Here is a 16097-nt window from a genome sequence, read left to right as displayed (position 1 = left end):
ACTCGTAGGAGATGAGCATGCATCGACCTAGCATTTTACAAATTTATCACCTTAAGGTGAAACATGTTAAAAGGGCTCATGCCACCTAACGTCTATGTCCAAGTGAGACTCGGGGAGCATCCTAAGCTACCTTAGAGTCTAAGCAACAAGAATCATGATATACATATGTGTATGAAATGAATCATGGTTGGAATAATCCAAAGAACACGACAAGAAGAATGCTTGAGCATAGATTAACATGAATTGCATTTTCAATACAATTGAACTAGATCTAGAGTAATCCATACAACATGACAAAAGCATATTTGAATACAAGTTAACAAGAATCACATTATCAATGCAATTCAACAACAAAAGAGCATGTTATACAATGCAACAAGGTTTAAGTTCTCAAAGCCATCAACTTAGAATCTAAAGCACAAAATAACAGTAGTGGTTTATGCCACCTAACGTCTATGTTCTAAATGAATCAATAGGATCAATCCTAAGCTTTATTAGAACGTCAAAACACGATTTTCAATATCAATGCAATTTAACCAACATTGGAACTTCCAATACAACGCATAAAGCACAATTTTGCAAAGTTAACATCTTGTAACTTAAAATGAAACGACAGATAAGAAACAACAAGTTACAACATCATCTAGTTATCAACTTGAAAATGAAATGCGAAGTCAAACAAAATGGATACTCGGACGTCACGCCGGATCAGACCGACAACATAGTTACTTTAGGGTTACTAGCCCATGGGTAACCTCCCTATGTGCGCACTAGACTATATAGAGGGACTATCCCCCGTACTAGAACCACGTCCTAGCCATAGTCAAACAACGACATCCTCAAGTTTCCAAAATCAACAAGTTGTGCAACAACGCATATATCAACAGGAATATGCAAGATAATCAACTATCTACTAAGCCCAACCAAATTTGGAAACCTATACAATACATGCTCTAAATTCACAACTAATATGATATGATGAATGTCGAAGCTTCAGTGTGCGATTCGTTACACGCTATGCATGAAAGATGTTAAATACGAAGTGTGCAATGCAAGGCAACAATATATTCAATAAGAAAAACATATTATCACGAATACAAACATAGCAACTATGTTATCCAATATTCAAAACATAACCAAATGAATATACAACAAGTCTAAGTCCATGATTTGAATATATAAACTACTTCTAAAACACAACTAGATCATGGAGCAAATTGATAGAATTTAAATAGATAAACACAATTAAATTCTCTAGATTTCCGATTCAATTTCAATTAACCTCAATTTAATACATGTTAAAGGGCATGGCAAGGTCATCACCTATATCCATTTTAAAACTCAATTAGGTTATTAGAACAACAAAGTAGAACTTTAATTAAATCATGCTAATTTAAATCCCAAGGTTCTTAAACAACTTCAGCTAGTCCCAAATTAATATATACTAGTAAACAAGTCATGACCAATACAAATATCAAGTTAAAACCTTAATTAAGCTAATGGGACCACAAAATAGATTTTAATTAATTCCTTTAATTAAAATCTCTTGATTTTCAAACTTAAGCAAATGCTCTCAATTTAACCTATGTGGGAAAATATGCCAAGAACTAATGTAATATCACATTACAAGTTTATTTCATTCAATTTAAGACCATGTGAATTAAACTTTCACTAAAGTTAAATATAAATTAAAAGTTGCAATTCTCATGCAATTAATCCCAATTTAATATATGTGAACAACTATACCTAAGCTTAATTTTCTAGCATGCCACAATACAATTCCAAGTTGTATATCACCATGAGGATTAACTCTTAAACATGGAATTTAATTAAATAAAAGGTTTCAAAACCTAACCGAATATTCTAAATCAAATTTATGTGAAGCTATATGACATGTGAATCAAGAATATCAAGTCGGAATTCAAATAGAGTGAATAGTGCACTCGGGGCAAATTAATTAATTAAATTAATTAATAATTACTAACTTTCAAAACACCTCCAATCACTTTCAAATTCAACTATGTTGGAGAGCATGCTAAGGCCTAATTTAATATGCTAACACATATTGATTTTAAGCTAGTTAAGGCCATGTGAATTAATCTTTCACCTAAGATAAATATTAAATAAAATTTTTAATACTTATTCAAATGTTCTAATTTTAATACACGACAATGAGCATATCAAGGGGCAATATAAAATCATGCTACATGTTTAAACCAAGTCATGAGCAACTGGGAAAATTAGATCCCGTACAAGAAAAATAAATAATAAAATCTCTAAATTTTATATTTAATCATGCAAACAAGTAGTATAAGCATCACAAGCATGCTATATAACAAGAATTTAAACCTAGAACATCTCCTGCCTCAATTTGAGATGAAAATCCCAAAGGCCCACCAAAATAAAAGTGCTCCGAATTCGACGATACTACTAGGTTTTGTCGGGGACAACGCCGTGAACATAACCCCCATGAAAGCTCCATTAAAATCATAACTTGACCTCAAAACCAAACTCAAGAAATGGTCAAAACTGAATTCTAATAAGGGGGAAAGGTAAAGCACGGCGAGGGGAACAACAAGCGTTAAGGCCGAAGACTTTCCATCAAGGAAAAGTGAACCAAAAGAGGAGAGAGAAGATGGCAGCACCCCTTAGGCTGCCATGGGAGCTCCAGGTCATGCATGAAGAGGGGAAAAGATGAAAAATGAAATATCTCACCCCCCTTTTATAGAAATCTCAAAAAGTGCCCCGAATAGGCCTCGCCGGGTCCGAAAAAGTAAAATTTGAGCAGACGCGCTCAAATGACAAAACTTTGTGAACGAAAAAGATTCAAAATGATAAAATATGAATAACGGAAGGAATGGTGTCAAAAACTGAGTCTCGAGCAGAAAGTTATGCCTAAAACAAGTTTGGCGCAAACTGGGGCCAAAAACCCTAAAACTGGAAAACATCGACCAGGAGGAAATTCCAAGAGTACACAACTCGATGAAATGTGAAAATGAATCCCGTACAAGGATCCAGGCTTAAAACAAGACATTTTGTAATAACTTTCATTAATTGCACAATGGCCCCTCCAAAAAGTGAAAACTGCATTTATGGCCCAGAATGAAAATATCTTCCAAAAGATATTTTCTTAGATGCCCCTAAAATAAAATATCTTCAAAAGATATTTACGAAAAACACCCCAAGAAATGAAAAAGATTCTGAAGAATTGTGCATCTATGCTCTTGTGGACACCGGGAGCAACCAGAGTACTTTCTTATAAAAGTAAAGATACGTATTTCGAGGAAACCACTCAAGATGAAGGCGCGTGAAGTCAAAAACCAACTCCGAGCATGAGAAGTGAGGTTGTGCCAAAAACTGACAAACGGAGATAAGACAGAATAGGGAAAATGACGAAATAGCGCATAGTGTCAAAAAACGAAAAATGTGAAAATGACTCGGTCCTCAAAGGAAGTTGTCAATCCACGTAAAAGAGTCTCAAGAACCAATTCCGAGCACTCGAGATGACACTAAGCGACACGAAACAGAGCTCAGAAAAGAAAATTAAACGAAAAAAATTCATTCGTAAAATTTTAGAAAAAAAGAAAGGAAGGCAAATGACTGGGTCGTTACAACCTACCCTCCTTAAAGGAATTTCGTCCCCGAAATTAGGAACATACCAGAGAGAACAGAATAATGACAGAACAAAAGGTCAAATCAAAGGACAGCTCACAATGCACTGAAGGACAAATCCTGAAGTCTAAAGATCAACTGAAGGAACGCGAAACCATGAACTAAGACAACACCTCATACGAACCGACACGTTAACTCAACGTCAACCATCGAGAGAATCCCAAGAAAACAAAACGTCAAACACAGTGAAAGAAGAGAGTGACAAGGCAGTACGAACAGTGACTAGAACCCGCCCACACTTACTTGTAAGCAAGGTAGCATGACAGTATAAGGCACTAGTTCATAACATACCCCAACCAGGTTAACTTTGAGAAACCTATTGATACGGATGACATCAATGTCGAAAATGATCCTTACCAAAAGCACCACGGGAACCAGGCATCTGCGAGAGTTGGGGTAGCTAATCCCAAAACTCTGACAACAATGACACTAGCACCATTATGCTTAAGGCCTTAGATCTAAAAGCCACGATGGAAAAGGAAATGAAACGGTGCCTCCCTGGCCCACGTCTCACTCCACCAGACAAGGAAAAGGAAATGAATCGCAGTCGTCTACGCTCACATGAGCCTCACTCGCATCAACCAACAGAACAGACAAAAAGGTTCCCTACATGGGTCCTCACAGAATGAATTTCTCCTATCCAAGGAAGAAACTCGTGAAACAAGAACACATCCAAGGGATACGACAGATCCTAAGAAACAATGCAAAAATCTGACATAAAGTAAATAAGTAGCATGCAACATAACATAACTATCTACTCACACAAGTAGTAAACAAGTTGCCACATAAGCAAATAGGTATGTTATCAAATCAAACATGTTATCAAGAAGCACGCAGACATGTTATCACACCAGAACATGATAGTGACAAAGAACATGTTATCAAGAAGTATATATACACAAAAGCATACTCAACCAATGATAGATGTCTCAAAACACCTGAACATGTGAACATCTTATCATACAAGACATGTTATCAAGATACAAATGACAAATCAAAGCAAAACAACATGAGCATGATATGCACCCAAAACCCGTCATCCAAGGTATTCGAACCCGGACGCTCTGATACCACCTGTGACGACCCTGGTTTTTAGGCCAGTGTGTCCTGTGATGAACCGTAAGGATGATCCGATAACGGATCCAAATACGGAAGCGAAAACGGAAAACAAGACTCTAATAAGTCAAAGTGACCTTCCATGAGGTCGTGGAACTTAACAAGAACTGATGCGGAAGTAAAAGATTGAAAATATGACAAATAAGCCCCCAGGGGCAAAATAGTCATTTCTGAAAACTATAGATTCGGGTGCCACCGAGCACACCGCTGGAAGGACAACGAAAAACTAATCAAGATGGACTCAAGAATCGCATGATTCGGAGTCCAGACGAAGGAGAAACGGCATGACGACGAAAAATGGACACTTAAAGCTTTGAGGGCAAACTGGTAATTATCTAGAAATATCCGGGTGTAACCGAGCACACCGTTGGATAGACGACGATTGCATGAAATGTAAACTTAAAAGCTACAAGTCATCCAAGGAATGATGTGTATCTCGAACCAAGGCATCCGTACCTAAAAATAATCCGGTTACTTCAAGGTGAGTAAACAACTCGTAGGGAATGAGCATGCATTGACCTAGCATTTTACAATATTATCGCCTTAAGGTGAAACAAGTCAAAGGAGCTCATATCACCTAACGTCTATGTCAAAATGAGACTCAGGGAACATCCTAAGCTACCCTAGAATATTTCTAGCATAAACCAAATCATTCATGCAATTTAAACAACATAGGAACACATAGTGTAACACAACAAGACATAGGTATCCAAAGTTATCAACTTTTAACCTAGAATGCGATAACTACTGAAACGGTTCATGCCACCTTGAATCTAAGTCAAAATGCTTACATAGGATCATTCCTAAGTCGTTTTAACATGAAGCAACATGAATCAAGATACCTATGAAATTGAACAAGGTTGGGACATTCCAAACAACACGACAAGATTTAAATCTTTAAGAAATACTACTTGAAATTTAAAGAGGGAAATCAAGGGCAAAACATGATGTCTATGTAATTTAACAAGGTTGGATCATTCCATATAATACGAAAAAGTTTTAAATCTTCAAGGAATGCAACACTTGAAATTTAAAGAGTGAGATCCAAGATGAAGCATAAAGTCTATGCAATTAAACAAAGTTGGAATAATTCATATAACACGAAAAGTTTTAAATCTTCAAGGAACGCAACACTTGAAATTTAAAGAGTGAGATCCAAGATGAAGCATAAAGTCTATGCAATTAAACAAAGTTGGGATAATTCATATAACACGAAAAGTTTCTTAAATCTTCAAGGAATAACACTTGAAATTTAAGGAATGAAATCGAAGATAAAACATAATATCTAGACAATGAAACAAGGTTGGAACATTCCACATAGCACGACAAGATTTAAATCTTCAAGGAATAGTAACTTGAAATTTAAAGAGTGAAATCAGCCAATGTGGATACTCGGATATCGCCCGGATTAAAACCGTACTCTTGGGATCACTTTAGGGCTACTAACCCATATGTACCTTTCCCTAATGCGCACTATAATATAGGGAGCTCTCTATCTCCCGTACCAGAACCAAGTCCTAACCATATCAATTTTTGATTGATATCCAAAGTCTCCAAAATCAACAAGTTGTGCAACCAAGAGTGTGTCAAGATACAAGTAATGTATTAAACCACATTCCATGCACAACCGAGATTTTGGAACACATAAGTCATGCCATAAGTCATCAACTATCATGGCATGAGAAATGCAAGTAATCATAGTGTGCATCTATATAGACTACAAACTAGAATTAATCACACATAAAATTCATTTATATAAATATACCACTAGTTTAAGATCCAAGATTTAATTATTTGATTAACATCACTTGAATAATTAAATCTGTACAACATCAATGTACAAGTTCATTAACCACATAAAAAAAAAAACGCTGGTATAAGTGTAATTGTACGAGCCTTTAAATAAAAGCGTTGGTACAGGGCTCTTCCCTTCCCTCCAATTTTTCCCCTTCCCTCCACTTTTTTCCCTCCGCTTATTTATATATATATATAGAATATTTAGTGCCTAAACGCGTCGTTTTTTCTGGGTCCATTAACACTACAACATTCCACTTTCCCCATTTCAATTTCATTTTGCCCTAGCTACTTCATCCGTCTCTCCTCTCTGCTCTACCTTATCGCTCTGCTCTATCTCGATCGCTCACCTGCAAGACTCCCCTCTCTGAAAAATATTTTGCCTTTTCATTTCATAACCATCTCTCTCTGGAGTTCCAACCCTTATTACGTTTCTTTGCCGCCACTGCGCTTATATGTGCGTTGAGGTAACTCTGTGACTCTGTCTTCTATTGTCTGTGATTTCATTTTCTTGATTTTCGTTTTCTGGGATATGAGATTTCTGTCTGACCTTGGATTCAGATTACTTTATAGATTTATTTATTTTCAATTAATTTTTCTGATTTTAGTTTACAAATGGGTATAAACTTCACCTAAAAATCAATTGGTTAGGTTTTCCCCTTTCTGTTTGGTCTATCTTCTATCTTATGTATACCATTTTTTTTTTTTTTGGGTAAATGAAAGCAAAAGGATCTTCTCTCGCTGAATTTGAAAGAAAGAAAAGTTCATGTCATATACGTGATTAATTGCATTTGCATTTTTAGCACTAAGGTTTTAGTGTGTGTAAAATAAGAATGAAGCATCAATATTCTCTATTTCTTTTTCTTGATTTAAAGCAACTTTGTGGAAGGTTTAAGGTTTTGGCCCAACCTTCCAGTGGGTACTTCAAAAATTTCATTGTTCTTGTCATAACTCTGTCTCAATCTCTACTGCTCGATCTCAATTTCTCAGCTGAAGTACTTGATTGATGTTTGCTAACCCGCTCTATGTCGATCTCTCACTACTCTATCTCGATCTCTCATAGCTTGATCTCCATCTCAGCTGCAAGACTCCTCTACCCTGTCTCAATCTCTCACTGTTCGATCTCCATTTCTCAGCCGAAGCCCTTGATTGATGTTTTAATTTTGGGCCTTCAAAAATGGGCCGTGACTTTGCGAGTGTTTGTGTTTTTGGAGCTAAAATATCAAAGTAAAAACGTGAATAATCCTATTTTATATAGTTCATATTGATGTCTTTTATCTTATTGCCCATGTAAGGATGGCTGAGTGAAAATTGTAGTTCTCTCATGGGCAGTTGTTTTTCGCATGAGCTATCGCTACTCCAAACTCCAGGCTTCTCAGACTAACAATTACAATTATCATGCTCTGTTTATTGTACCTTCAATAATAAGTATGAATTATAGTTTTGATAGCATAGTGATGTATTATGTCTAAAAACTTAATAAAAAATGCACATTGTAAGAGAATAATCTTTTGCAGTATTTTGAAACTATTTTATGTTTTAAGAGTTCCTGGAAATTTCCAGGTTTTAAGAGAATTTTACCTATAAGCTCTATGCTACTTTGAAATTCTGTAATACAATGTCTCCATGTCTGAGTAAATTATGTGTCCAAGAATCAATTAGTAAAGTGAGTTATTTAACTTTAATCTACTTCATTGATGTTTTTGTTTTAATGGTAGTTTAGGCTGAAGACGATTATTTTAGTTTTTTGGCATATTATTATTATTATTTTTTAATTTTAGCAAAATAATTACTTATAAAAAATAGCAAAAATTTTAAATTTAATTATATTTTTTTAAATGCAGAAACTGTACTTAAGAACCAGAACAAGATGTGAATGTTGGATAAAACAAGTGTTTGGTTTCCATTAAGAATAAGAAGTGCAAATACCATGCCTGAAGTAACATGTTTAGACACGCTTGTGACATGTAATTTTTTGGAAGAGGGAAATTTTAAAATATACTTTAAATTTTTCGGAGTACTTTACTCCAAGAGTCAATTGAGATATGATTATCCACAGCATGTGTTTTCCATGCCACTTTCACTTAAAAATTCTGCTGGCTTTCTTCTTCTTTGTTCCTCTTTTGCAATGATGTTAGACCATGATAAAATGGTAGGATGATTGGCTGATGCTAGATTATTTGATTGGTTATGATAAATTTTCAAGTTCCTAAGCGAAAAAGAGGGAGTTTTGAAAACAGTTGCTGGCAAGTTCTGATGACCTAATAGTCATCTTATTACATTGATTTTCAACCCAGACAATATTCATTTAAAGGACCATCTAGTTGTGGGTCTGCAACACTTCTATTGTATTACATAACAGTTTCAAGTGGTCAAGAACATGCATATAATTGGGTGTCAGTGACAATGTTTTGTTCCCTAAGTTTTTTTTGTTTCTTTTCTTTTACCATTTTTGTTTTTAAATTTATTGAGAAATGGGCAATGTGATAGTGGACAAGCGGAGGATATCACTTTTAATTATCCTACTCTTTCTGCCCCCCCACCCATCTCTATTATTGTTGGTGTTTCCTGGAGAGAGTGCTGCTTATGCTACTTGATTGTATTCTATGATGGTTACGATTTTGGCATGTGCATTCTTTATTTTTGTATGTGGATCTAATAATGATCTTGAATTCTAGTTTTGAGGTGTTTAAACAATCTTGTAATTCAAGAAGTGGAGTGGAAAGCTTCATTTTTTTTTAATGCGATCAAGATGCCTGATTTATCCTATTAAAATTACCACAATTTTTTATTTCTGAAATAATAAATTAATTGAGTGCTAAGTGGTAAAGTTGATACTCTATACTTGGATTTATGCTGTGCAGACTGTGCTGTTGATATTGAATTTAAGCCGAGATATTTTGTGAGGCTGAGGGTCCTAGTTAGTCCTTGTTGCTTTTGTGGGATGCGTTCAAACTTTTGAATGCTTTCTAATACAATGGTACTTATAAAAAGAAGGATATTTAATTTAAGCTGATGAGGTCTTCATTCGTTGCTGATGTTGAGTCCTTATAATTTAAAGCTATGAAACCCAGGTTCATTATGTAGTGTTGTGTGCCTAATCTTTCAAACGTCCAGGCTTTAATGATTTTTTATTTTAAATTTTTTTCTGTGATCTTAGGAAAAAAAGGTTTAGTCTCGACTCTATTTAGTGTTATGTTTGCTATTAGATATTGCTTGTGGCCTGTGAGTTGTACTTTATTTGCTTTCATACACACTCATGCACCACCCATTTAAAAGTTGAAAGCATAATAACATTAAAAGAAGAAAAGTTTTTGGATGCTATATTAAGACAACTATGCTATTATTATTAGTTTTCTCTGCATCTTTCAGCGATCCTACCCACGGTAATTTTGTTACTGAATTTTTTTTTTTTCATATATTGTCTCAGCTTTTGACACCAAAAGCAAGGCCAGGCTGGGTGTTGTCTTGATCAAAATTATTCTGTTCAGCATTTGGTTGAGAGCCTTTATAGATCAGGTAATGAATAAGGATGCTACTTTAAAAAGCTGTGATAAATAGATTTTTGTTGCTTATCATATTTTCTATACAAGTGCTCAACAGCCTCAACCATCCTATATATTGACGAAATCCATAAAGGTACCGTACTTCATATTACACATGTCATCCAAATTGACATAAATGGTGTCATTCCTGAAATGCCTGTTGGTTGTGCAAGCAGAAGCATAAAATATCATAATTGTATATTATTCTTGTAGTAGATCATGTGTGGTAATATAAACTGATAAAATATTTACATGAATTTGGACTGTGTTTGGATTTGTAAATTCTAGGAGTTCATTATCAAGGAGTAAGAGAGCCTTATAAATCCATTAAATATATCAACATGAATTGCATGAAACTAAGAACAGGATTGTCTCTATTTATTTGTTTTAATTTAATGCATCACAAGTGATGGCAAATATTACTCGGCCAAACCTTCCTTCAACAAGTCTTTGAATGAAATAGAAAAGCAACTACTTGGCTCTTGATGATGACCTGAAAAATAAGACTGATTGTATAGATTTCTTCCCTAGGCCCTGCTATTTAGATTAATTCTTTTAGGCATACCATCCTCCTTTATTCCTTGCTCATAGTCTCTTGCTTTTTTCATTTTACTGTTGTAAATCTTAGTAGCTTTCAGTTCTTCTTGTAAATGTGGTCAGCACTTGCTAGATAATCGTTTTTTAATATGAAAATACTTTTATTTCTTTTTATTGGTTTTTCCTGGACCGCTTTTTTTAACAATTTGATTGCATTCTCTTAACTGAATTCTCACTTTTTTTGGAGGCTTTTCCAGGAAGGATAAATAATAAGCTGATAATGAAACGAACAGTTAGTGAAGTGGAAAAAGTGAGTGAACAAAATACCGAAGCTTCAACTTCAAAATCATCCCAACCACCACCGAAGAAGAGACGGGGCCCAACACGATGCAAGAATGTCATAGATGCGACAACCTTATTACCTTTAAGGTACATAAATATATAGATCATCTTATATAGTTTACATAATTAGACTATATTCAATATGAAGGAGAAAAAATGATTTCTATCTTTATTTTTGTACTAAACATCTGCAATTGTTAATTTTTGTTTAGGGTTAATAAGTTTGCACAACCGATCGGTCCTGGAAGTGGTACATCTACTAATTATTTGGGAACACTTGCCCGGAAGGGTAAATTAGCTCCTTTGTGCTACAAAACTTGGTGGGAGATGCCTAAACGGCTGAAGGAGGATATGTGGAACATTGTAAAGGTAAAACCCTTCAATAACATTAAAATAATTTTTATGGAAAAAGTGGACTAACATGCAGCAATTATCACATTTTCAGGGAAAATATGATGTGGGAATCATGTCAAAATAGTGGACATTATCCTCCATCGGAAAAAAATAGAGGGGGTACAAGTGTGAATTAAAAAATGAATACTACTCGGTTAGGGATACAGATGAAGAAAGATTGGCAAACCCACCACCTGATGTTGAAAAGGAGCATTGGGAATTTTTGGTTAGGCATTGGGGTACGCCTATGGCGAAGGTAATCCTCCATCTATCACAATGTTTTTTGAAGTTAATGAGTTGAATTTATAGTTTACCTGCTTTCAGTCATTATTTTAGGTGGAATGTTCTTTACTCAAAGAACGTTTACTTTTTCTCACTTTTTGTAGGAGGTCAGCAAAAAAAATAAAGAACGTCGTGGGAAGCAGACAATGATGCATACTACAAGGACAAAAAGCTTTGCACGTGTTTCTGCCGAGACTAGTTGAAGTTTTTATGGAAAATATAAATTATTTCAATTCTTATGTCGTTGAATGATTATAAATGTTAGTGGTAAATAATATATATCACAATGTCTATGTTTCTTTTATAGATTGAGGAAGACGAAGGTATTCAGCTTTCTCGTGCAGATTTATTCATCCGCACACATGTAAATAAGGATGGCAAAGCTACTGATGCTGCTGCTTCGGAGATGATTGTAAGTTTTCACGCTTCCATTTTGCAAAAAGGGGGTCACGTGCCTTGAAGTGACCAATTTTTAAACCCTTTACGCTGTATTAGGGGGTCATGTGCTTTGAAGTGACCAATTTTTAAATCATCGGCTCGTGTGGAGGCAATTTACTTTCTTGTATTTGTTGAAAAGCATGGGAGTATGGGATCATTGTATGTGGAGGCTTCTTGTTGATTGATTTGTGTTGTGGAGGAGAAGTATTTGCTATTTGTTGTTTGTGTTAATTTCTTGCTTATATATTGTGGCAATGGTCTTTTGAATGTAGACAACTTTAAATATTATATACAAGCTATGTAAAGGCCACTAAACACTTGTTCATGGTCTATAAAGTACCCTATGGTGGTCCAAATGGACCAAATGTCGATGTAGGATAAGGAAGAAACATTAACAAAACATTATAATGACACTCTTTTTGGAGTGAAGTCGATGAACTGCGTCCACCAATTGCCCACCGATTTTCCCCCAAACCCATTTCCACCCTATTCATCTTCCTTTGAAACTCAAATCTGCAATGAGTAATCAACAAGAGAGAGAGACTTACAAATGGAAGCATGTAAAAGCTAGAGCTAAGGGCGGATCTAGGATTTCTCAATGGGGTGGGCTAAATTAAAATATATCAACCAAAATCAACTTTTGTTTAATTCAATTTTAGTTAATTAACAATGTTTCTTTAGACAATTGATTGATTAAGGACTATCTCTTCTTTTGACCAATTAACTACTTTTGCTTGTCAAAGTTCTTGTGATTTATTTATTTATTTATTTTTTCAGTTCTGAAAAGATTTCCATCTTCAAAAAGCTTGGCATGTTGATAAAAATTGTTTCAGATTCAATCTCTGTAGATTTCTAATTCAATTCAGATTCTTTTTCTTTCTTTTTATTTTTTCATGCCCAGATTCAAATTTTCTTGTAAACATATATAATGGACAACAAATAAAAAATAATAATAAAACAGGAATAGAAGTTATAGAAATTATTATTATTATTATTATTATTATTATTATTATTTTTTTTTTTTGCTGAAATAAAAAGTAGATTGCGGTGATTACCTCAAAATGCAATGCAAAATTTGTTACTTTATATTGTAAAAAAAAAAATTTATATAAAAAAGATCGTAAAAAATTTCACCAAATAGGATTTAGTTTGCAAAACAAGAATTACAAAGCCTGATTAGTTGATTTAGAAAAAATTTTAAAACAAAACCCATACATACAAGTTAGCAGTTGCTTTTCCTCTGACTCTCTGACTCTCTGACTCCCTCTCTCCAAGGGCAAGGGTTGATGTTTGTGAAGCTACATTCATCTTTCCTCTATCTACTTCATTTAAATACTTTTGTTTTTGTCATGAAAGCTTAGGTATATATATATATATATATATATATATTATACATACACATGTATATTTAAGCATTACATGTTCATAGCTTGTTGGGATTTCAGTTCTTTTGTGCTTTATTTAGAATCTAGGGTTTTAAAAAATACTTCCCAACCTGTGTTCAAACTTATAGAGCATACCATGATATGCTATAAACGGTACAACCAGAACGATATCATTGCAACAATAGAGCAACATAACTGAAAAATTAGCAGCTGAATTTTTAAAATAGAGAAAATAAAATAAAGTGGTAGAGTTCAGACTTTAGCTAGAACTGAATGTTCAGATTATTCTACTACATGCTCAAATAATTGGCGCTTATGTAGTCTCTCAATAAAATACCTATTTCCAGTCAGAAAATTTGAGGATATGGTGGATTAGTTTTGGCTTTACATTGAAAATTTTGTTGAGACAATTGACTAAGAAATATAGTCATTTTCCGGATCACTGAACAATTTGTCAGCAGTTACCCAACTTGACAATTCTTTAGAAACATCACTGCATTGTATCTTTGTTTTCTGCATAATCCAAAACTTGATGCCTCATTTTTGTTTTTCTTAATAGGATATAGAAACAAGATCTGTGATTTGTTTAAACATAGATAAGAACATTTGTAATTATATAATTTATAAGGAGAGAAGGAAATAAAAAAATAAAAAACAGATTTGGTGACATTAGAGGAGCCTTAATGGTAGAGTTCAAATTACTCAAATGTGGATTTGAGTTTAAGAAGCAATTTTGTTCAAATTATGACAAATGCTAGATCTGTACTCAATCTAATTGAAAGCAGCCTTTAAAACAAGTCCAAGATTGAGTAATTAACAAAAGTTAGGTAGAATGTAGATAATAAAAACTTTTTGAAAGCTAAATTTACATCTAATGGAAAAGCTAAAAATACAGCACATTACTCTAATATTGCTGCAGTTTTACAAACATGGTATCCTAATTTCCAAACACACCCTTCTTTTAAAGGAAGCCATTTTATAACTTGATTTTCATCGAAAAAGATGAATGTTCAAGTAATTGAGGATTAAAAATGTCACCAAATAAAACCCCAGCCCCCACCCAAAAAAAAAGGAAAAAACAAAAAAAACACGTGTCTCATTGGGGGGGGGGGGGGGGGGGGGGGGGGGGGGGTTACACAGATCCTATCTTAGCATATTTTAAAGCTTTAGAGATTGTATGAAAGGCTAAAGGGATGTCACAACTATATTTTCACATTGTGTGATGCATTGTTGTTTCAGAACACTTGGCTTTCGTCATTACCAATTTGTTATCTAATTACTTTTCTGTTCAGCTGTTTCTACATTCCTGTTCTATCATTTCATTAGATTTGTCTGGATGTTTCATAGCAGTATGTCATGGTAGTTCAAATTTTTTTTTTTTTTTTGGCAGGAAAACATAAGAGAACTTCAAAAAAGTTACTCTGACTCGCCTATTGGCAATTCCAATGATTTGTTCTCCATTGTGAGGGGAGGAGAGAACTGGTCGTGTGGGATGCTTGGCTTCGGGCCTACACCAAGCGATGTTTGGGGGCCTCTCCTAGTAGAACTGATTAATAATGTCAAAAAATCTCAGGAGGAGGCACGTGTAGAGTTGCAGGAGATGATTTCAAAAATGCAAGCTGACTATGACAATAAGTTGGAAAATTTACGAGCTAACTACGACGACAAGTTAGAAAATTTACAACAACAGGTGGTTATGCTAGTGCAGATGCAACAACAAAATTGTAGTGGACAGGTATATTTATTATTAATTTTACTCTTTACTAAATATATGTTTACTTATGTCAAGATTTCATGTATTTTGTTTTGTTATTTTGAAGGGTTTTGATTCTTTAAATGCTCCTCCTAGAGTGTCCCCAAATTCATTTTTATTATTAAGGTTATGAACTTTTAATTTCTCTTATATATATATATTAAATTTTCATTTATTATAATGTGCACTTAATGAATTTATAAAAAATGTAGGGTAATTCAAATCAAATGGGCAAGAATTGTTGAAGTTGAAGCTGAAGCTGAAGCTGAAGATGGGGTTGTGGCTGTGCTTTCTGAATTTCCTTCTCCTTGGATGGGTCCTTTTTGAAAAACTTATACTACATTTGTCAAAAATTCTTAATTCTTTTTGTGTGACATTTAGTAGCTTTATTTAGACAATTTGGATGGTATTTTCATAGTGGCAGGTTAACTTGTGGTTGTATTAGTATACATTTTGGCTTTTTGGTTGACATTTACCTGCTTTAACAATTAGTAGCCAATTTCGATGGTATTTTTCATATTGGCAGCAGGTTAACTTGTGATTGTGTTATGTTAAAACAATTTGGATGGTATTTTTATATTGATTTGTGTTATATTGGATAACATTTAGTAGCCGTAAAAAAAAAATAATAAAAATAAAAATGACCGCTCTACCAGCGCTTGTTCAAAAAGCGCTGGCATAGGGGGAAAAAAATAATAAAACAAAAATTAAAATGATCCATGTACCAGTGCTTTTTCAAAAAGCGCTAGCACAGGGAAAAGAAAAATAATTAAAAAAAAATTAAAATGACCCTAGTACCAACGCTTCTTCAAAAAGCGATGGCATAGGGGGAAAAAATAA

General features: G+C 34.2%; 1 protein-coding gene across 4 annotated transcripts; it reads left to right on the top strand.

Moving 5' to 3' along the window:
• Positions 1–6798: 6798 nt before the first annotated feature.
• On the top strand, positions 6799–15849 carry LOC132303201 (uncharacterized). Of its 4 annotated transcripts, none has more exons than XM_059800368.1 (9): positions 6799–7039; positions 10013–10101; positions 10922–11093; positions 11219–11375; positions 11452–11655; positions 11786–12093; positions 14895–15239; positions 15325–15383; positions 15470–15849. In XM_059800368.1, the coding sequence occupies exons 6-9, from the start codon at positions 12088–12090 to the stop codon at positions 15582–15584; spliced, it is 525 nt and encodes a 174-aa protein (XP_059656351.1). In that variant the 5' UTR covers positions 6799–7039; positions 10013–10101; positions 10922–11093; positions 11219–11375; positions 11452–11655; positions 11786–12087; the 3' UTR covers positions 15585–15849. The 4 variants fall into 4 exon arrangements, 3 of the variants coding, with proteins under 3 accessions (XP_059656351.1, XP_059656348.1, XP_059656350.1); XM_059800365.1 differs by having other exon boundaries at positions 6799–7049; XM_059800367.1 differs by having other exon boundaries at positions 6799–7049; positions 10912–11093.
• The last annotated feature ends 248 nt before the right edge of the window (positions 15850–16097 follow it).

This window comes from Cornus florida, unplaced genomic scaffold, assembly GCF_030987335.1.
Source record: "Cornus florida cultivar Cherokee Brave unplaced genomic scaffold, ASM3098733v1 CherokeeBrave_3.0.0_Hap2_Chr04, whole genome shotgun sequence".
NCBI classification, from domain to species: Eukaryota; Viridiplantae; Streptophyta; class Magnoliopsida; order Cornales; family Cornaceae; genus Cornus; species Cornus florida.
This window is presented reverse-complemented; position numbering and strand designations above follow the sequence as displayed.

What these genes read in the sequence shown, in the direction of transcription:
- LOC132303201 (XM_059800368.1), top strand. An exon ending in AACAAAATTGTAGTGGACAG is followed by an intron (nt 15,240 to 15,324) that starts GTATATTTATTA and finishes GTTATTTTGAAG; the next exon opens with GGTTTTGATTCTTTAAATGC. An exon ending in AATTCATTTTTATTATTAAG is followed by an intron (nt 15,384 to 15,469) that starts GTTATGAACTTT and finishes TAAAAAATGTAG; the next exon opens with GGTAATTCAAATCAAATGGG.